The sequence below is a fragment of the Plectropomus leopardus genome, chromosome 7 (assembly GCF_026936395.1).
Source record: "Plectropomus leopardus strain MGB_pleo_1.0 chromosome 7, ASM2693639v1, whole genome shotgun sequence".
In the NCBI taxonomy this organism is placed as follows: domain Eukaryota; kingdom Metazoa; phylum Chordata; class Actinopteri; order Perciformes; family Serranidae; genus Plectropomus; species Plectropomus leopardus.
In genome coordinates this window covers 30,346,317-30,367,512 of record NC_142182.1, presented here as the reverse complement: position 1 = coordinate 30,367,512, position 21,196 = coordinate 30,346,317, and the positions used below count along the sequence as shown (strand labels likewise).

Below are 21,196 nucleotides of genomic sequence, written 5' to 3'. Positions count from 1 at the left end.
GTAATCATGATTAATATGAGGAGTTTCAGAGGGATGCAGTTCCAGTCGCCAGCGCTGATTTGGTGCATTTGGACCTAGCCCTTAAAATAATACACCCTAATTGGTTGATTTATCTTCCACGTTGAGGACCAGCTGTGGTTATGGCACAGCAATCAGGGACGATGGGTAAAAGAATAGAGAGGCAGGAGGATGGAGAAGTTAAGACAGGATGATGGGAGAGTCGGACTAAGAAAGGAAACAAGAATTCATGATAAAAATAAAAGCAGGGTATTTTTACCCAGCCTTGATATTTTCATACCAATCGCGCTGAGAAGATGAGACTGGCTTCGTGGAATCACATTACTTCGTCTCCCTGACCGCCCCTCCCTCCGCCCCTAAATTAATTAATTGAAAAAGGCTCTTGGAGAACATGCAAATTTAATGAAGCTCCACAGAGGAGGGATTTGGGAGTTGTTTGGCAAATTACCTGCTTGTTAGCACAGGGTCATAGAGAGTAGCGGCTCCAAATTCAGCCAGAAGAAGCGCAGTTACTGCTCAGTATACAGCCAGGAGAAGAGCAATTGACCTTGACTACTGTTAGTAATAATTAGGGAGATTAGGAAAACAACAGCAGTTAGTAGTAAATATGCCACGGAGGAAAAGCAGAGCTGGTTCTAAAAAAGTTGTTGATATTCTGTTGTTGATTTAGCCCTCAACAACGTCAAAAATGAATATCTGAGACAATCAGCCTTTAAAAATCTTTTCTCACCTTCTCTGTGAGGGTCAGGCTAGGACAAGATGGAGAGAAAGACAAGAATCTACTGTATTGACACAGAGTCAACAACAGAGAGATGAATCCTCGCAACGAGTCATGTCTGTAATTTATCTTGTCGGTCACATTGAAGCATATTTGTGGGGACAGACAGCGCAGAATGTGAATCAATCATTTCTCACGAAATACATCTGGGGCAGGCCCCCTCTCCCCTGAGCATGGTTCATTTTGCTGCATTTATAATCAAGCGCTTTCCCTTTTTTTTTCAATCTCTGCGCTCTATTTCATCTAGAATTGATAAGGAGGTCATTGTCCTAGCAGGTGGGACAGTGACCCCCCCCCTGATGAGAGTGTGTGATGCTGGTGTAGCACAGATGTGATGAAGACAATTTGTGGAAGTATTGATCAGAGCACTGATGTGTAATATGCATGTATATGTGTGTGTACATGTGTGTGCATGAGAGTCTGTGTGTACACAGGTGTATGTATGTAATTACAGGGGTCACAGACCATCCCTTGGGAAATAAGACAACATTGTGGATGCAGAGACCCTTGGGGTAAACAGCAACAGGAGCCTGGTATGTGATCTGTTGAGGGGCGCCATTAAAAGTTGATGATTTACTATTACATTCTGAAAAAGTGACACGTTTTAAAGGCGAAAAAAGGTTAAAAACATGAATATGAGAGATATAAGAGTTGCTGTCTTATATGTGAATGTGTGATAGATGAAAATTGGAATTATATGGCTGGACTGTGTCAGATTTGCAGCTCTGGTCGGGTTGTGGAGAGAAAAAGTGGATCGGATTTATGTGATCTGTCATGCTTCACATTTCTACCCCATATTTCTATATCTACTACGCCAAAATGCGATTACCTTGAACCAATCATTCATGTTCCCTGGCCCAGTGTCTCTAGTGAATCTGTCACACAGCCACAGGCTACCACAGTATGGAGCTTTAATGATGAGGGGAGCTCATTAACCACTGATTTTATGTTAAAAGAGACCAAAGATTGACTCAAATAATAGGAAATCAATGAAGACTTATACCAGGAGACATTAGGTGCTGAAAGAGATAGGTCATCTGTCAGCCTGATGTCTGAACTCTGACCTTTGACCTCTGATTAATACAGGAGGCTGTCCATCATCCTGTCTGTCAGAATCACCAGACTAGATGAGCTTAGGGACACATTATTGTCATCATATGGAAAGGTTAACCCAGATTTTTACTGATCACTCATTTTATGATTGAATTGTCATGTCTCTGATACAGACATTTGCACCTGAAGATTTTGTGAAAGTATAAACATTTACTGTTTAGTCAGCCACGAATGATATCTAGTCAGTGGACGGACATGAATGACGGCTGCCTGCTTCAATTATTGCTATTAAGTTACATGGGGTCTTTTTCATCATGCTAACTTTTGCCTCCTGTCTCCTAACGTGACCCAGAGGTTGTTTAACCAACCGCCATCATGGAGAATTTTCCAATCTCTTGAATGCACCTCAAGGAGATGAGGAGAGAGGATACTTCTGGAGGAGTTTAGACTGAGGAAACAGGGGGGTGATCTACACGCAAGTCTTTTATCAAGAGATGTGACTATGGAGCCCCCTTTGGGGTCAAGAAACTTTTTTTGTGTGTGTAAGAAATGCTGTACCTCCACATGAATCTTTCTTCACACAGTTCATTCTTACAGCCTTTTTATGTAGTGTCAGGTGTGCAGACCTAAAGATAACATAATAGAACACAGTAACTGTGTGAGACTCAATATAAATACAACTTGTGTGTAATTTATCACACATAAGAATGGAGAATAAATTCAATGATAAGAGCTTTGGCATCACTCAAAGCAGCAGTTTGTTTTTTATCTTACAATACAATCGACATATACACATTCTTACACAGCTGTGTGATGAACTATGGTGCACAGTTAACAAAAATGCAAATAAATAAATATCCTAAGTAATCATAACAAATAACATAATTAAAAAGTTTTTGAAATCATCAATTGTCATCATACCACCAATAGTCAGTTATGTTAGACAATTTACATGAATACAGTTAATGAATAAAGGCCTCTCATACATGTAAGACTTCTTTTGTTAAATTTTTTCAATTAAATTATTTTTTAATTTAAAAAAAATTCTTTAGTTATTTGAAGTGGTTTTTACTATTTATCTTTCTGCGAAAGATACTGAAAGGTTTTAAATTGTTCTTACAGAAGGGGTTCTGTGGATGTTAGCCACCAGTCAGTTTGACAGATAATACAGTCTTGCAGTGCACCATAACTAACTGACACTGCTTAAGACAGATGCTATGGAAAAGGATTTCTAATTTCGCAGCTCCAACTCCTCCATCCTCGCATCCCTTCCTTGCCTCCTTCAATCACATCTCCCATGGGCAGGACTAATATGTGAGGAAAGGAAGTGAGTGAGGAAAGCTAGGAGATGCGCTAGCATGATGAAATGCAGCCATGGAATCAAGAAGAGTTGTGGCCTTTCCACAAAAGCAGCCAAAGCAGGCTGTGTTCACGTGTAGCTGTGGATTGTTGTCAATCACATACGATTTGTAACTGCTTATTTCACAAACCTCTCTACTTTGAACAGATGGCATTATCAACAACACAACAACAGCCGGCATAATTACAGCACAGGAACCATTGCTTTTCAATTACAACTAACAAGACAAGAAGAGTGTTTGAGCGCTCACCTGCCCTCCCTCGCTCTATTACCATTTCTCCTCTTGTTTGCTCCTACAAGTAGCTTCAATCAGTCTAAGACTCTTAAGAAGAACTGCAGGAAGCAGGGACGTAGAACAGAACAAATACTTATAGTGGTAGTAAATAGGTGTTTAGCAAACAAATGCACATGCTTAGAAACACACACACATACACAGCATACTATGACATAAAGGAACAGTGCACCATTAGATACGCAGACATCAGTCTCCTCGGGGGAACGCTTTGGGAAGTGGGCTCAAATGCAGTAATTAAAGCAATCTCCAACCAGGGAACTGTCTGAGACCCACAGGGGGACAGTACAAAACTCTACAGCTCAAACAAACACACACCACACACATACCAAGTCACAAGAAAATATTCATGCTGGGCTGCATGTGTGCATATAGCACCCAAACACCCATGTAGCACTAACACACAAGCAAGAGTTATGCACGGTGCTTAGGGTGTTTGAATATGTTTCTCTGAAGGGAGCTCTTATTACACATAAAACCTTATAAACGCATGCGCGCACACACACACGCACGCACACACACACACACACACACACATGCACACTACTCTGACTGCCTTGAGGCTGTAAGTGAAGCAGGATAAAGGCAAAGAAAGGACGAGACACACCAGTGCATCTTTGGATTCGCCAGAGGAAGCTATTAACCATTCTCACCTCTGCTAAGTGCAGCAAAGCATTCAGTACATTGTATAGTGTTGTAGACTGTCATGTCTGAGCAAGAAGAATAAAAAGTGGGGCACAACTGTCTTTTATGCAATCATTAAAGCATGACTTTGTTTGCATTTTGTGTGTAAGAAAATGTTTGTTTCCGGCCACCAGTGTAACGTCACTATGATGGCTGCATGTATAACTTCTGAGAGTGTGTCAAAATGGGCTGCAACAAAAGGCTACTTTTATTATCTATTGGTTATTTTGTCCTATCAATTCAATAATGTAATTGTTAAAGGTGCACTACACTAATTTCAACCAGTTTAAAAAAAAAACCAAAAACATAACAATGTTGGTAGGATGTGTAAATAAACTGGTAAATTTAACTCGATCTTATCAGTGCCAACAGATCTCCCAAAATGCACAAGTTTGCATTACGTCACCCACCAGCAGGAGTGTTTATTGGTCTGGTGTAGCGCAGTGCATTCTGGTAGTTGAAGGTTTTCTACCTCTTGAGCAAAAGCAAATGCCACAGCCCTTTCTCTGTGATTTCTCTGGACATGTAGCACCAATTTTAAAAGTATTTGTTTCTTTCTACTTCATAGACAGCCTCGTTCATCTTTCCTTTAGTGGATTACTTCTTTAAGTCACTACAGTCTCAGTAAATATGAATAAAATATCCCATTACTATTTCCCATATCCAAAAGCAACATCTTAATATTATTTTTGTTGTTAGACAACAACCCGAAACTGAAACATATTCACTTTACATCGATATAAAAGAGAAATGCAGCTTGTACTCTTATTTATGAAACTGGAACCAGTGAATGTTTCTTGGCATTTGTGCTTCATAAACAATTCAAATGATAAATCAATTTCAAAACGATTGCTTATGTGTTTGTGTGTGTGTAGTCCCTGCTCCTGCACTTCCTCTACCTCCTCTCCTCCAAGGCCTCCCCTCCTCTTTAGGTGGCAATTTACAGCCACCCAGAAAATTAGTTCTTCTGGATTCCCACGTCACTGCACTCTATCACAGTCCTGCTAGTGATCTGTTACCAGGAACACTCCCACAATATCGCCCATAAAACTGCTCACAGGCCGCACATTAATGCAGTGGCGGAGCAGCTCCAGCCCTGTGAAGGACATGGGATGTCTGTGCCTCTAATTTAAACACTCACGGACACTGCCTACGGAAAATGGTCCTTGTATCAATCAGGGCAGGGGTGCGATGGGCAAGGGCAGGACATTGCATTATTTACATTTTGTACGGTTTTGTAATGTCAAGTCGCTTAAACTGCATACTTTTTATAACTTTGTTTACCATCACTTTTAAAGTGATGGTAGATTTGCCATTAAACTGCACTTTTTGGGTGAGTTATTTTATAAAAACTGACACAAGAAGAAAATATGACAGAGAATGAGTATGACAGCCGTCTAATCACTGGAAAAAATTATATGGCACCCATGAGGGCCCTGGCTCTGGTCACAAGGGCCTTGCCTGTTGAATTCCTCCCAGAGTCACGTCACTGAAGCCAGGGAGGGAAACTCTTGAGATGAGGATATACTGGTGAAGATGGGAGCTGTGAACTGGAACAGGGTGCAGTTAGAGTGTGTGTTTGTGTGTGTAAGGAGCAGTCTCCAGCCAGCTGGAGTGTGACTGGCTGACTTTGATAAGGTCAGCCGCAGGGGCCCCTATTGTCACACAGTCGTGGCCCCCTGCCAGCCCCACTGTCATCAGTGCTGGCACACTGCTGCTCCGTGGTTTACACTCACAAGCAAACACACACAGCACACGCATGGACACCACACAAATACTGAGGAAACACACAATCCTCGTAAGCTGACACACGCTCAACAGTAAATGTGTTTGCTGGCAGACAAAAAAGCCAGTAAATCTGTTTGGCTCTGTGGATATTGTCTAAATGGCAGCTCCACTTCAGCAAATTCCCCAGCTGAATCCTTTTCTGTCAGTCTGTCCATAAAAGTGTCTGTCTGATAGTCTATCGTGTCCCTCCAGGAATTCATTGAGGGATTTTTGTGCGTGCTGCCAAAATGTTTAATTTAGTTGTGGTTTTTATGAAACACTGATGTGCAATTTGCAATGTCTTTTAAGTTCTGAAAGAGGATGACTGGGTAATAAAAAAGAAAATAAGGGATTAGTTTGGAGTTTGATTTGGCTATCAAGTATTTAAATTATATGTTATATGATGATAATGAGGTTTTCATTTTTAGATGTCATTTTAAAAACATACTTCTTGATATAAAAGTGTGAGAATTACCCTGCTCAAGTGTATCAATATTACAGTATCTGTGGGTGAATTCCTCAAAGATCTTTGTGATGTGGTGCTTTGCCGCTGTGACTTTGCATGGGGCAGAGTTACTGAAGTCCTCCCTTTTCCTCTACGCTTCTCCAGCAACAGCTGCTAATTGCATTTTGACTGATTATCAGCATGAGGCTGTAAATCACCAGCCAAGAGAACTGGAGGGAAAGAGAGTTAGAGGATGTTTCCAACAGAAAGAGATGGAGGAAATGATGAAGAGCAAGACAAAACAGAGGACGGGGGAATGAGAATGAGAAAAGGGAAAGACAAAGGCTGTTCTCAAAGGAATAAAACTAGATCTTTTCATACCTAGGCCAATCAAACAACATGTAAGCATCAGGGAAAGACAGCATGTAACATGTACACAAACAATGAGATAGAAATCACCTGCACAGTTTCCCCGACCAACTGTGCTGAGTTTGTTGTAGCGGACTAAAAATCCCAATTAAAACCCACGTGAAAGCCAATGCTACTTACTAATGCTTATGCATAATGTCACAGAACAAGAGCATCATGTGAGTGCGTGTGCATCTGTATTACACCCATCCTCAAGGGATGGGTGGATCTGTTTAACCACTCACACATTTTCCAATGACAAGAGGGACCAAGCCCACTGAATGAGAGGATGGAGATATTTCCGCTAATTCTCGGCGGGGCAAACACACGTTCACACCTGCCACTGAACGGGCTATGTCAAGCAAGGTATTAAGGATATTACCACATACACACATGCTGTATCTGTCCCCAGATTAACCTCTTTCCAGTCATCATCCATGCTTTCTCTGACAGGATGGCCTTTAAACATCCTTTCTGTGGCTCTGACAGACAAAACGCTGCCCATGATGTCGGCTGATAAACCTCACTCAGGATTAATGGGTCAATGTGCAGCCATACAACATTAACGGATATTATTGTTACAGTAAACTACTTTCATGTCTGGGTTAGACGCATGGCAGCTGTAAAGGGTCCTAGTCTGTATTCCAACTGCTTATCTGTCTTAAGCCTCATTTCCATTGCACAAAAAACCCGCTAACATCTGCTTAAATCTGTTTTTTTTTTAATGCAATGAGAGAGTGTACAATCGGCATTCATACTCAGGTCAAATGACCCTGCAGTAGTCACAGGTATTTATCACCTCCAGCTCAGATCGAAACTATGGAAACACAACACCTGGGTGAATACGGTAATTTCAGCTCCTTAACAGGTGAGATGCAATGACATGGTGTCACTGATTACAGTCCGTCTTCTCCTAAGCAGCACTAAAACATTGATCCAAACTGCAGTGAGTTTGAAAGAGAGACTTAATAAGTAAGAGATATAAAAAGAGAAGTAATCACCGTAAAGTTTTCACAAATCTCTGTCCATGCTGATGACTAATGTTTACCTGTTCTCTGGCCTGTCAGGGATGTCCAACAGACACACCAAAACAACCCACACACATGCTCGTCTGCTCCAGAGCTGTGTACACAGCTCTAAGTGTGTTTTAGCAGGTTTACCTGTGTTTTAAAAAAAACACATGCATGTGCTAATTTTGGTGGAAAGGGGATATTATTCTCTATTATGCTGACCATATGCTAGAAAACTTTGAAATCACACATTATAAAATATTACATAAACTGGGGATCTTGCAGGGTCACTATTTGCAGGAATACAACTATACTCCTTTGGAGAATATTTCCCATCCCGCTTCAAATATTATGTCAAACTCCCTTTAAGCAATATGACTCACTAACAATTCCTTCTATTTCTGCAAAAACACATAACTCGAGAAACAGAAATAATCTTCGATTACACTCTTGTCAATTTGGCATCAGTATAATCCATAAAGATAAACTGTATTTTGGATTTGTTGCCTCAACTCATTACCAGCCTCCGTTAGTTAACTGTGCTATTTTAGCGGAAGCACAGATTAGGAATGAGAAACAAACTGCTTAAAAAAATAAGATTTCTCACTAAAATGAGTGCTGGTTGGCAGATCAGATACACACTGAAATATACACAACTCTAGTTCACTTTGAAACTCCACCAGTTTCAGCAGCTAATGGTTGTTGACAATGTTCAAGTCACTGAACTTTTTCACATAAGCCACGTCTAAAAACTTATGATGATACGAAATGTTTGATTCATTTCGGAACATCAAGGTAAGTAAAAGACTGACTTAAAACAGTTTAGACTAAGTTTTATGACCACCAAACATTTGAGATCAAGGGAATGTGAACCAACATCTGAGATGGACTGTAGAAATGTGTCTGTGACAGTGCAATTGCTTGTTTGGTTTAAGGCCAGCATTAACCATTCTCTTTTACACACACACAAGCACACATGACTTACAGGAAGTTGACGCAGCCAGTGCCGGGTGGCGGGGCGATCCAGACGAAGCTGAAGCTGGTGGAGGGCTGGTGGCTGACGTGAGAAGCGACCACGCTGCAAACAAACTGGGTTCCACCAAACTGTCTCTCTGGTATCACACCTGAAAGAGGAAGGAAAAGAAAATATGACCAAAAGGATTAATATGGACAGAGTGACAAAGTCACCTGCTGTAGCCAAAATTTAAACATTTTTTTTCTGTCATCCCATAATTTAATTTGTGCAAAACATTTTCCAAAGCCAAACTCTGTCTTTAAGATTTCTTAAATGCTGTCTTATCTTCCAAGTAGCAGCTGGTTTCCATTTATTTTACTACAGTATAAAAATCAACTTGCAAAGACATAAAAGTTGTATGTTTTAGGTTAGAGTCATGTCTGCTTTTATCTTTGTAATAGTTAGATTATCGTTGTGTGGTAAGCCCATTCATAAGATAGTGTTTTTATAGTCTGCCAGTGGTTTGTGTCCATGGGCCTCCAAACAACATTGCAACCATGAAATGCACTGTCAGAAAACCACACCCAAAGACAAACAATTAATAAAACATGGATGTGGTGTAAATGATTATATTTAGGTTTTTTTTCTTTTGAATCAAAAATACTTTTGGCTGCCAACTCTCATTTCCAAACAGCAGACTTTAAAAACTTATCTGCACTCCACTACATTACTGCACACCCAGAGTTACTTTAATAAAACACACAACAATAATGATGATGATGATCACTGTGACGGATAACCAACAGTATCTCAAGTCTGTTCAGTTTGGCTTTTTACGTTACTGAAATGAAAGCCACAATAATAAAAAATGGTATTCTGTGCAAGATGATTTCCAGCAAAATCAAACCTATCTATTTGTATGCAATTAAAATGCAATAATAGTATTTGGTAAGAGAGTGCACTAAAAGTAACTTACAACTTATAAAGTAACACTTCTTACAGACAAGCCGGCATAAATCTGAAACTAATGCATGAGGCGACTGGCCAGAGAATATAACCAGAGCAACAAGACCTGCATGATATTAGAGTAGACATCTATGAGTTTTGCACATACTGTACGTATCCACCTTATCCCCTTCTTTCCGTTTGCTTTTCATTTCTTTCCTAACTTGTTTGATCTCATTCCATTCTTCTGATATTTTTTCCACTGGCATCCCACAGTTTGCTTTTTCTTCTTCATTGCTTCCTGCCTCAAACGCACTTCTCATCCACTGACTCTCCTCTGCTTTTCCCCCCTCTTCACTTCTCTCCTTTCATCATTTATTTTTTCTTGACCCTCTCCTTCTTTTCTCCCTCCCTGTGAGCTGACACTACACAACGGTGCTCTTATTAATGAGGGTCCGCGTCCGGCTATGATTGCACCGATGGAATGACATCATGTCACACAATCTTTCCTTCATATCACAGAGGGCAAGGGCAGGATGCCGCCTGACTCATCAATCACTGTGCAGACATACAGAACGGTTTAATAATTTACTGTAACTAAACGGCTTTGTAGTGTTGGCAAAGAGGCGAGCAAACTATCATGAATGCAAACACAACTCAATGAGATTGCAGAGACAAGTGTGCATCCTCGGACAGATAATCTGGGCATTTGTCACAATTCTACAACACTAAGTCAACATAGTTTGGTCCAGTGCTCACAGAGCAAACACATTCAGCCAGTTTAAAAATGAATGTGATGTCCCATCTGTGTGTGAAGATGTGCTCTGAGCTGCAGCGCTCTGATGGCTGGCCTCTGCTCTTTATAACCTGCAAACACAATCCTCTCCTCTGCTCTCCTCAATCATAACTCAGCCCACTGAAAACATAATCAGCAATGATTAATAACATTGGAGCTTTAATATCTCCCGAATCAATGTGCAAATCAATATGCAAAGATTGTGTGTGCGTGTGGCTGAAAACTAATTATTTAAAGAGAAATAATTCCGCCCATTTCTGACAGTAATAAATTTGACCTCACAGATTGCATCCATAAATACACACAATGTCGACAGCACCATAAATGTTTCTGTTTAACTCAGCCAGCTGTTTGTGTGTATCTGTGTGTTTTTGCATGAAATGTATGTGTATGTATGCGTGTGTGTGTGTGTGTGTGTGTGTGTGTGTGTGTGTGTGTGTGTGTGTGTGCGCGCGCGCCATGGTACAAACAAACCTAGTTATCATTGCTGTCGGATGAAAAAGTGAGAAAAACAAGCTTGTTTTTAAATCGAGCACCATGCATTTATTTGTTTACCCTGTGGGGTCTGCAAAGGTTTTCTTGTAGATTTTCTCTTCATAGAGAAACATCTAACTCCTTAACTTCAAACTGAATAATAATCAAAGCATCATGATTTAAAAGGCCTAACATGACAACAACATATTGTGTCATTATATGTGAGTGCATGCAGCGTGTGGGCCTAGTTTGTCAGATTTATGGGGTGCCGAGCAGAGCAGCCTTTCACATTGTTAAGGAGCTGCTAGTGTGTTAAAACAGACTGAGATGTAATCACCCACTAATAGTACTGCTGTTCTCCAATCACCTCTCGGCAACAACCTCTCTGTGTAATGACCACGATGAGCCCTTAAGCAAACACACATACACTCCGACAGGGAAGCACACATAAACACATATAACTGTCTTGGGTTATTGCTATGTTGTTTGCCAGGGCGAAATCTCCTCAGCACCCTATCTTTACCGCCGACATACAGAAAAGCAGAAATTGCTTCTGTGCTGTTCTTACATAGCACTCAGGCAAGCATGCAATGACATACCCATACATCTTTCTCTCTTTTTAACCCCCTCTGACACAAAAGAGTGCCATTTCCAGAACAATTTACTTGCTGTTATGTACCACGCATTTACCGTCGCAACCAAGGCCATCGAAACAACAGTTCTGGCACTAATTGTCCAATTTTGTGGCAGAAGAAGAGAGGGAGAGGCACTGTGAATCTTTCTCATCACATTGCCACGGTGCAATTTGAGAATCCCTGCAGATGTGCATAATACAAGCTTAGCTCTCGTGGCAATGGAAACACTATCTGGAAAGCTGCAAAGACAAACAGAAATGGAGTGTGGTGATGGTGTTGAGCAGCAGACTGAGCAGGGGAGATAGCAGAAGGAGAAAGTAAACGGGCTGTGGCCGGTATGGACAGATGGACAGAAACAATGAATCACTCATTCAAAGGAAAATGGTGTTGTCACTCATCAATGAGTAAAAGAAAAAGGTGGGCAGTGCACCAACAACAACTTCAGTGTTGGACAGAATGGTGTTTCATTTACAGTGACAACAAACTCCTGTGAAACAACCCTAATTAATTCACCACAAGCTACTGTAACATGAATAGGAAAATGAACTCTAACTGGATGAAGTGAAAACAAACACAGAATTCAATGTCTAAAATCAAAATTGAGTATAACATTGTAAGAAAATTAGGAAAGAGAGAGAAAGGTAGAGAGAGGGAGGAATTGAGGATATGGCTAAAGAGAAGCAGAGAGCAGTTAGGCTGTGGTGAAGATGAAAAGGCAGACTGTTGCACTCCAGGACACAGCAGCGCTGGGACTCGACACTGCTCACAGAATTTCTATTCCCACTTGAAAAATACACTCAGGCGTAAAAATGCAAATAACGAAACCAGTCCCTTTCATGTGCGGGTGTGGAGAGAGAGAGAGAAAAATCACTATTATTCAACAAGATCCAAATCCCAGACGTTCCAGTAAAGCAACAAGCTGTAGTGAACCTGGACGAAAAAAAAACAGAAAGCTCTAACATTCCTGGTTCTGTCCAGGGAGATGAGCGGAGAAATAAAAAGACAAGCTCTTTGGTCATTGTGAAGTGAGAATATATAACAAAGGCCTTCCCGTGTCCTCATGTGCCGGGGTCAAACCAACTTTAACAACTGTTTATTAACTCGCTCAGTGGACCTCTGACTTCTTTCTTTTATGACATCTCTGATACCTAACAGATGTGATTAATTTATCTTTGCTTTAGATGTTTTCTTTTCTTTATTAGTTCTTTGTTCACCTCCTCTTTTCTCACTGTTTATATTTACAAATTATCTTATTTTATTAACAGTATTCCATGCAGTTGTTTCCAGTGCTGTGCAAGTTGCTAATAATTGATAATGAGTAAGTAACAGGTGAGAGTAACAAAAGTAGTGAGTAAGTAACAAAAAACAAAGAACTTTTTCAACTAGACTGGTGATCAGAACAGTGTGAACTTTGAGTGAACTTCTCCTCACCATGTCTCTGTTCCTAAAATAACTTCCATAACTGTATGATAATTACGTAACTTTACTTTAAGGACACAACGTAATTCATGGGCTGCTAATCCACAGGATATCATATGAACAGCTGTATGAGGATATGTTGCTTAATTAAATGTTGTTGACAAATTTTATCTATGAATGTGGCCATTACCATGCCATGAAAAGTAAATTGTGTAACAATAAAACATAATAGCTATGTTGTGATAAGCTTATTCATTAGAGCCTGGACAGGCCTTCAAATCAAGCATCACAATTCAGTTTTTAATACTCCTGCCAGAGTAAAATAAAATAACAACTGTTTCTCGGACATTTGATAGTAATTTCTTGTCACGACAAGCCTAAGGTTTATCCTTTAACCTTTACAGCAAGTCAGATCCTGCACATAGACTTAAACTCCCCACTGTAAGCAATAATTGTCCATGATCTAGATGGAAAAAATTAATGGTCATGTTTTCAGAAAAGCCAGCACATAAAATGTGGGACAACTGTCTAAACAGCCCAATGCTGACAAATGACTGAATGATTTACATCATATATTGTGTCGCCATGAGACTGGGTTACCGGTCAACCACGTGACCCGTGGACTCCTAAATCACTTTATGTTATGAACGATGTACAAAAACAATGCACGCAATAGTCCACTTCTTCCTCTCTGTATGTCTCTCTCTCTCTCTCTCTCTCAAACATACTAGATTGAGGGACTGTGCGCTGCTGAACTGATGTGGACATCACTCAGGGTGATGTTAGATAACTGTGAAAAATCCAGAAAAAGGGCTGCTTTGGCTGTTATGATCAAGACAGAAGAAACAAGTAACAAGCCCATTTAAATTTCAGTTATTGTAATTGCTTTATTAATCAATTAATTAATTAATTAATCAATTACAGGTCTAGTTAACACCAAAAGTAATTGAATTACAGTAACACTGGTTGTTTTTAACAATAGAGGGTAGTACTCATCACCCTGATGTTATTTTAACATGTTTGTTTTTATGATAAGTTTGGTTTTAATGAGTTACTAAATTATACAAAAAGGGGATTTTCTGCCATAGTTGACACTATGAAAGTCAATCCGATACTGTGCAGGATCCGGCTCTCAATGACATCCCCATCGCAAGATGGCAGCGTTCATATCTGGGATATTTAACCTCACTTAAGCATAGCGGGGGTAAGTGGGGGCGTGTTGTCCATCTTTATATACAGTCTATAAGCTAGCCTGGCATCACTCACTTGTTTAGACTCCTGTTTTGAAGCTTCGAGTTTAGCACTTTGTACACTGCCATCTTGGTTTTTTGGAGCCAGAAATGACCATGTTTGAGGGAGAGGCTGGAGCTGTGGAGGACGAAGGGGTGGATCTGACTGATAAGCTGACAACACTATCAGCAGACATCCTGTCATTCAAAGTGTCCGCCCTTAATTATGCATGACTTTCATCCCGGTACAGTTGTCATGAGGGGGAAAATTAGTTTATACAGAACTGTTTTTTGTACCAGGCTGTAAACTGCTGTAAAGTCAGCTTTTTAACATGCGTGTCTGTGTCCTCAAGTGGCCATTCAATGAATTGTACTTTTTGGCATGTCCATGTTGGCTTCCTTTTTCAGCCCTAGAGCTTGCCACTTGAGCCAATTCCACGTTTATTGGGTGATTGTTAGCAGGACTTAATCATACATTTTGTGTTACAACCTTTTTCCCCAAAATTAAAGAATCGTTTAAAAACGTTTAGTTTTTAGTGGGTGCATTTTACACTTCACTGGCTATGATTTTTGTTTGTTCTCCACAATTGGACTCATTAGCAAACAATCAGCAGCATGCAGAACTCAACTAATGAGTTGACAGTGACAGAAAATGTAGCTGCAGTACAAATGCCACTGGTGATGCGTTCATGTTGTATGTTAGGTAAGTATTGGCAGAGACCACTATTAATTCAATAAGCAGTCACAGGGGGATTGTCAAGGACTGTTACAACCACACATCTACAGTCAAATGCACACATGCAGATACGTGCGTGCACACTCGCACGCAAATACACATACACATGCAGTTCTTTCACATGCAGATTGGGCACTTACGAGCTGTCGGCAGTGATTAATGGCAAGGGAAGATGACCTGTTAACTCCCACGGTGTGACTGGGCAGAGCATGTTTCATAAATATAAACCCACACACACACACATACACGCACATGCAAATGCCTATGCATGCACCCCTGGGCATGCCCACACACAAACTCAGTCATATACACAAACACACAGGAAATGGGTGTGTCAGGATTTTAAGGGTCATATGGTGGTTGTAGGGCTGTCACCCCGACATCAATCTCTGCTGGTAATTGTGGTGAATTTTTTAAGCACCCCATAAAAAGGAAGTGGGAAGTTGTTGCCTCTTATGTATTCATATTCAGTCCGCCCATGTCTCCAGTGACAAAGACTTCGCCACATTTTCCCCCTCCGTCTGGCTTTTCTTCTTTTAAATATGTAAACACTTCAATTCACATCTGTCTGTGTCCTCTTTAACATCTCTCTGTTTAGACACAGCCTTTTTTTATCTGTCGTTATATCTCACTTTGCAAAGCTAATGAGCTTTTCCACAGCCAAACTCAAAACAAGTCAAATAGATGGAGTGAGAATTCTCCCCGATGGAGCAGATGGGCAATCGGTGGCTCAGCCTGGCAGCGACTTCACACTGTAGGACCAGCAGGAGCCGATCTAACTGGCATTAGAATTGATAGTTAGGTTTTGTGGCAGAGTTGCGAGGATTCGAGAGGCACCATTCAAATTGATGTGCACATTTATGAGAATCATTCAGGGTTTATACACACCATTTGACATCTGGTCAGCACCAAATAGCTACTTGATTTTGCACTCATTCCATAACTGTCCTTCAACAATGTCTGGCTTGGGAAGCCATTCTGTCTGTGATTTGACTGCATGCATTCATACCTGATAAATTTATTTTAAAATACTTTATAGATAATTAAACATGTTTTCCATTTCTGGACTGACTGACATTTCTGACTGACAGGTAGGCAGTGGGAAAATACAATTGAGTCCTTCAGGTGTGAAGAATCAGGGTGCTTGTTCCAGGGTTCCTGCAACTTAAGGCGAGTAAGGTTTAAGATATATTTTATGGCTTTTTATTGCCACTGAAAATGAAATTTAAGACAAATTATACAAAATCAAAAACTGAAAAAAAGATAAAATAACTTCAACTACCTAGAATTGCCAATACGGTTTATTATAACCTTAAACATGCCTTTTTTTGTCTCCTATCAGAGACAAAGTAGAATATAACTGGGAAATATCTGGCCTTTGCACTGCTGTGGAACACTGCTTCCTATGTCTTACCATTTTAAGACACTTAAAAGACTTACTAAAGACATTTTAATACCAATTAATTGCATTTATATTAATGACTGCCTTTTGAGACTTTTTGTGGATCCATGGGAACCCTGGCTTGTTGCTTCCTTACCAACAGTTAATAGAAAAAGTTGGTACAGCTTCCTCTTTACTGGAGTAATTGTTATTAATAAATTCATATTTAATGATTTCATCTTTAATGCTAAAGTACTGCACAACCACAACCACACATGCACTTTTATGACCCTGTACGCCTGCACAGGCATATACATACAAAACCACAAACAGAATATTCAAATCCATGTGTATGCATAGCAGTTGGCTCAGGGCTTTAATGAAATGAAATGAATCCCTATGAAGTAGTGTAATGTGCTGTAAGGAGATTAGGTTATTTGATTTTTTTCTTAGGAATTTATATTTGTCACCACTCACTATATACTTTTTGATTAAACACTGAAAAGCGGGTCTCATTTAAAGGACACAGATTAATGTTTATGATGCACATCCTTTGTCTTCCAAGCCTGTTTAATGTGCGTGCGTGTGTGCGTGTGTGTGTGCACGCTCAGACAGACAGATAATAGCCCTAAAAGCAGTGATCATTCTCCCACTTGCTCAGACTTAGAAATTCAATGTATACCACCCCAGATAATTTGGAGAGCAGGCCCATTAAAGGCTCATATTTCATGTGGTAATTCTTAAAACCTGTCATAAACCTATTGGAGCATTAACATGTGTTATTAGAAGCCTGTGAATGTATGGGAATCTGTCAAAAGCCAGAATAATGCCTCTGTCAACATGTTTCAAGAGAAGGCCTCACAATGGCGACATAAATGATACATCACAACAGTACTGACAGCCTGGGTAGGGACCCCATACGCTTTGTGCTGCTGAATGATCCCATGCTATGTGTGTGCGCGTTTGTGTGCGCCTGTTTTGTTGCATTCACTGCCTCTTCTCAACACCATCCTCAGCTGGTCAGCCGGGCCACTGCAGGGTCTCACGGCGCATGACAACCTGACCCTGATCTGCTATTGGCTAAAGCGAGCATCCATCTCAGCATCTGCCAATCACACTGCCATAGAGACAGGTTGGCAGCGTTGTGGTGATGGCAGGGGTCCGGCACAGTGTTGCCAGGAGGAAGCTGTGTGTTAATATTGGTGGTGAAAGATGCCAGTGGCCAGGGGGAAAGGGGGTAAGAGACTCTGTGGGAAAATGTGAGGGGGAGACGTTTGCCATATGAATGAAAGAGAGTCTAACTGGCAGTAAAAGACACCTGGAGGTCTGCTGAGCTGTGACCATGAGTGTAGGTGAGCATGTGCAAGAGTGTTTATGAGAGGCTCACTGTGCATATGTATATGTTTACATTATTATGTTTTTCCATGTGTGCATAGTAGGTTCAATTGAATTTTCTGTGAAAGAGGCCATTTGTGTACAGATAAAATGTATGTATTCATGCCCTGGCCCTACACACCAGACCAATTTTTGCCCATATGCATATTCACAGAACAATTGCTCTTTCATTTAGGCTTCCATTGTATCTCACAGCACCCATCATCCATCATCCATAAAGTCCTGAAGGCAAGGCCACACACACAAACACACCCACACAACACACAAACATACAAAGCTAGGGCTTATTGTAGGAGCTGCCAGTATGGCTCTAACCAGCTGAAAGAGGAAAAAGTACTGTACACAACAACATATGGTCACACATGAACAATTATTAAATACAAATACTCCACTAATTTAACGATGGCACATTCATCTGTAATGTGCCCTGTGCATGTTGCACTTATCAAAACCAATAACTGAATAATAACTAAAAGTATGAAGAAAATAAACATTTTGTTTCTTGTTTGAGGCTGCTTCCTTTCAGTGATCAAGAACTACAAGCCATACAAGCGTGAATGATAAACGACATACAGGAACACTACTGGAGCATAATATACCCCCCTGAACTAATGTGTCATAATTGAAATGAATGTTGTTCTGAATCAAACAAGTGTTGTGTGTTTTGGAGCCCCACCCTGTATGATGGATGAGACTTCTACATCTCTGCACAGCCCTGCAATCCATCTCAAAGGCACACATACTCGTAAACACACTTATAGCACGCCCAAATGCTTGTTACATGCAGATGCATACTCACAAAACATTCCAACAATTCAATTAAAATTCCAGTATGTTAAAAATTGGGTCTAGTTTTCATTGTTTTGGCCAAAAATTCTATAAGCACTGGTATCAACTGAATTACTTGAGGAAGTATTTCACTGATAAAAAGCTTCATCGACAACTAAAAAAAAAAGAGCTTTGGCATTTGCTTTTCCTCAAGAGGAGAAATCGACAACTACCAGAATGCACTGAGCTGCAACAGACCAATAAACAATCCTGCTGGTGGGTGACGTCACGCAAGTTTGGATGTTTCCATTTTGCCACCAGAAATAATATGGTGGCCGGCTTGTAACAAACGATCCCAAAATGCATTTGAACGGTTAGTTAAAATATGTTTCTGAAAACAAGTGAGGCGAGAAATCTGTCTGACTCATATTTGACCAGCATCACTGTTTGATCTCAGAATTTTCATCATCTGTTTTTAGAATACAGGGGACAGTGTGGCGCCTACCTTGTGTTCACAGCCAAAGAGAGTATTTAAATATGCTTCTTAAGACATTTGAAGCAATATAATATACAATATATATTAGAAATAGGCAATACAATGACAGAATCTTGGTTTATATTTGATCAACATTGCCTAGTTTTAGTTTGATCTAAATTTTGTCTGAGATTAAGAGACAGAGAGGGAAAGAGAGAGAGCTCAATCTGCTTCTCGACTCTTTGTCTCCCTGGTGGCGCGCAAATGAAAATGCGGAAATTCAATATTTTGTTTGGGAAAACGGCCCCAGAGCTACAGAAAATTTTTGGTTTTAGGAAAATGAGCAGGGAGAGCTGACTGCTGGTAAGATGGAGAGACGTTTACTGCAGTTCATTTACACATTTTACCCACATTGTTATGATACAAAGCCGGTTGAAAACTTGCAATTTATCTCTTTAAGTAATTGGTGACTATACCACAACATTGCAGTGCTTTACCAAAACATAATTAAGACCTTTTAGATCATCAGATTTCTCAAGTTTCTTGGTGAGGTTAAATTTTTTTAGTGATGTTGCCACAGTCTCAGAACTTGAAAATTAAGTAGGTGAGCACAATGTTACTGTTACTGTTCGGAACGATTGCCAAAACTATGAAAAGGAGACCCAAGTGGGATAAAAATGTAATTTACCCCTCCTTCCTTCCCTTCCATTTATGTTTTTGATAGTCAAGCTGAGAAAAAGGGGCCTGTTAAAAGGCCCAGGCTCAAGATGTGTGTGAGTTATGCAAACCATCAGGGTGAAATGCTGCTGAAAGGCCTAATTGAAATGACATAGCCGAGTCTGCTGAGCGCTGGTGGTGTGAGGCCTGTGGAGCACCACCCAGTGGAGGACAGCCAGCTCCATGCCCCAGGAGAAGCTTACAACACTGGGTGGCAAAGTCACCAAACTCCCCTAACCCCCCACCCCCTCCAGTCCTTAAGGACCCACTTCTTCTTCCACCCCTCCATCCATCCATACGTCCATCCCTCAGTGAAGCCCATGAGCGGCTGGCTTCTGTGGGTGTGTGTCATTGTAGCTTGGCAGGCACACACCACAGCTTTAACGGCAGGCGCCAGGGCTAATTTGATTTTTAATTCAACACGACTCCTCGGCTAATAGTTTGAGCTGGGGATTAATTAATCTGATTTGACTTGTGCTAATTTCTTGCACCCACGTCCCTGCTCCCCACCCGTCAATGCAGCAAACAAACAAACTGGTGGTCTCTCAGGCTCTGTCCTGACACACATGTTGAGTATGAGAGATAGGGACCTGGGGCGACAGGTGAGGAGCCAGTGGAAAGCCTTGGGAAAGCAAGGCCTGGTGCCCGTGCTGCATTTGCATGTGTGTGTATATACAGTATGTGTGTGTACCTAGATGTGTTTATGGAGGAGGCTGGAGCTGAGCCTGGTCTGACAGAGGAGTGCTGGGAGGCAGTGAACTAATCACGGCAACAGCCTGGCTCTCGTAAGGAGGGCGAAACACAGAGAAGGTCACCAACTATTTTCACTGCCAAAATATGGGTCAGATTGGATCTGGGTGAGTTGTTCACAGATAACTTGTATATAATGTAAAAAAAAGGGAAAAAGGGCCAGGCAGTGGAGCATTCCTGTTCTTCTCTAAGGCTTTTAGAGGGTGTAGGGCCAGATCCAGGCACAGCCCTACTGGGAGAAACCAGTAGAACCACTAAGCTTCCTCATCTCACAGAGTCAGAGAGAGCACTTCCACTTTTTCTAATACTCTCTGCAAGGGAACTTTAAAAATGAATAGACCTCAGAGTGCAGCCCGGATGGCGTGCACTTTGTGGAGAACGCTTTGTAAAATCACTTTCTCGCAGTTTGCACACCAAACCCACAGATGCCCACACACTTGCAAGGTGCATATGGAGGTATAGAGTATAAGGCGTTTTACATCACAACACAACAAAGATAAATTTCAAAGTCAGCTTGTCTCTTTGCTGAAATGATGCAAACCCACTAGTGTTCACAGAAATGTGTCAAACTGAGCAGTCTTTGAGTCAAAGCTCTTTCTGTCTTTATTCTATCTTTATTTCTCTCTCCTCTCTCATTCTCTCTGGCATGTAACCAACCTCTCTGCATGGCAGAAAATAACATTGCTCTGCTCAAGAGAGACCACAC

At 40.9% G+C, this 21,196-nt stretch overlaps 1 protein-coding gene across 4 annotated transcripts in view; it reads right to left on the bottom strand.

The window, feature by feature from the left end:
- Positions 1 to 21,196, bottom strand: part of reln (reelin) — a 115,067-nt gene that overhangs the window by 62,007 nt on the left and 31,864 nt on the right. For all 4 annotated transcript variants that reach the window (XM_088080436.1, XM_088080437.1, XM_088080438.1 and 1 more), the window contains exon 3: positions 8,801 to 8,939. In XM_088080436.1, coding sequence (XP_087936562.1) covers positions 8,801 to 8,939 — 139 coding nt within the window. The remainder of the gene's footprint in view (positions 1 to 8,800; positions 8,940 to 21,196) is intronic.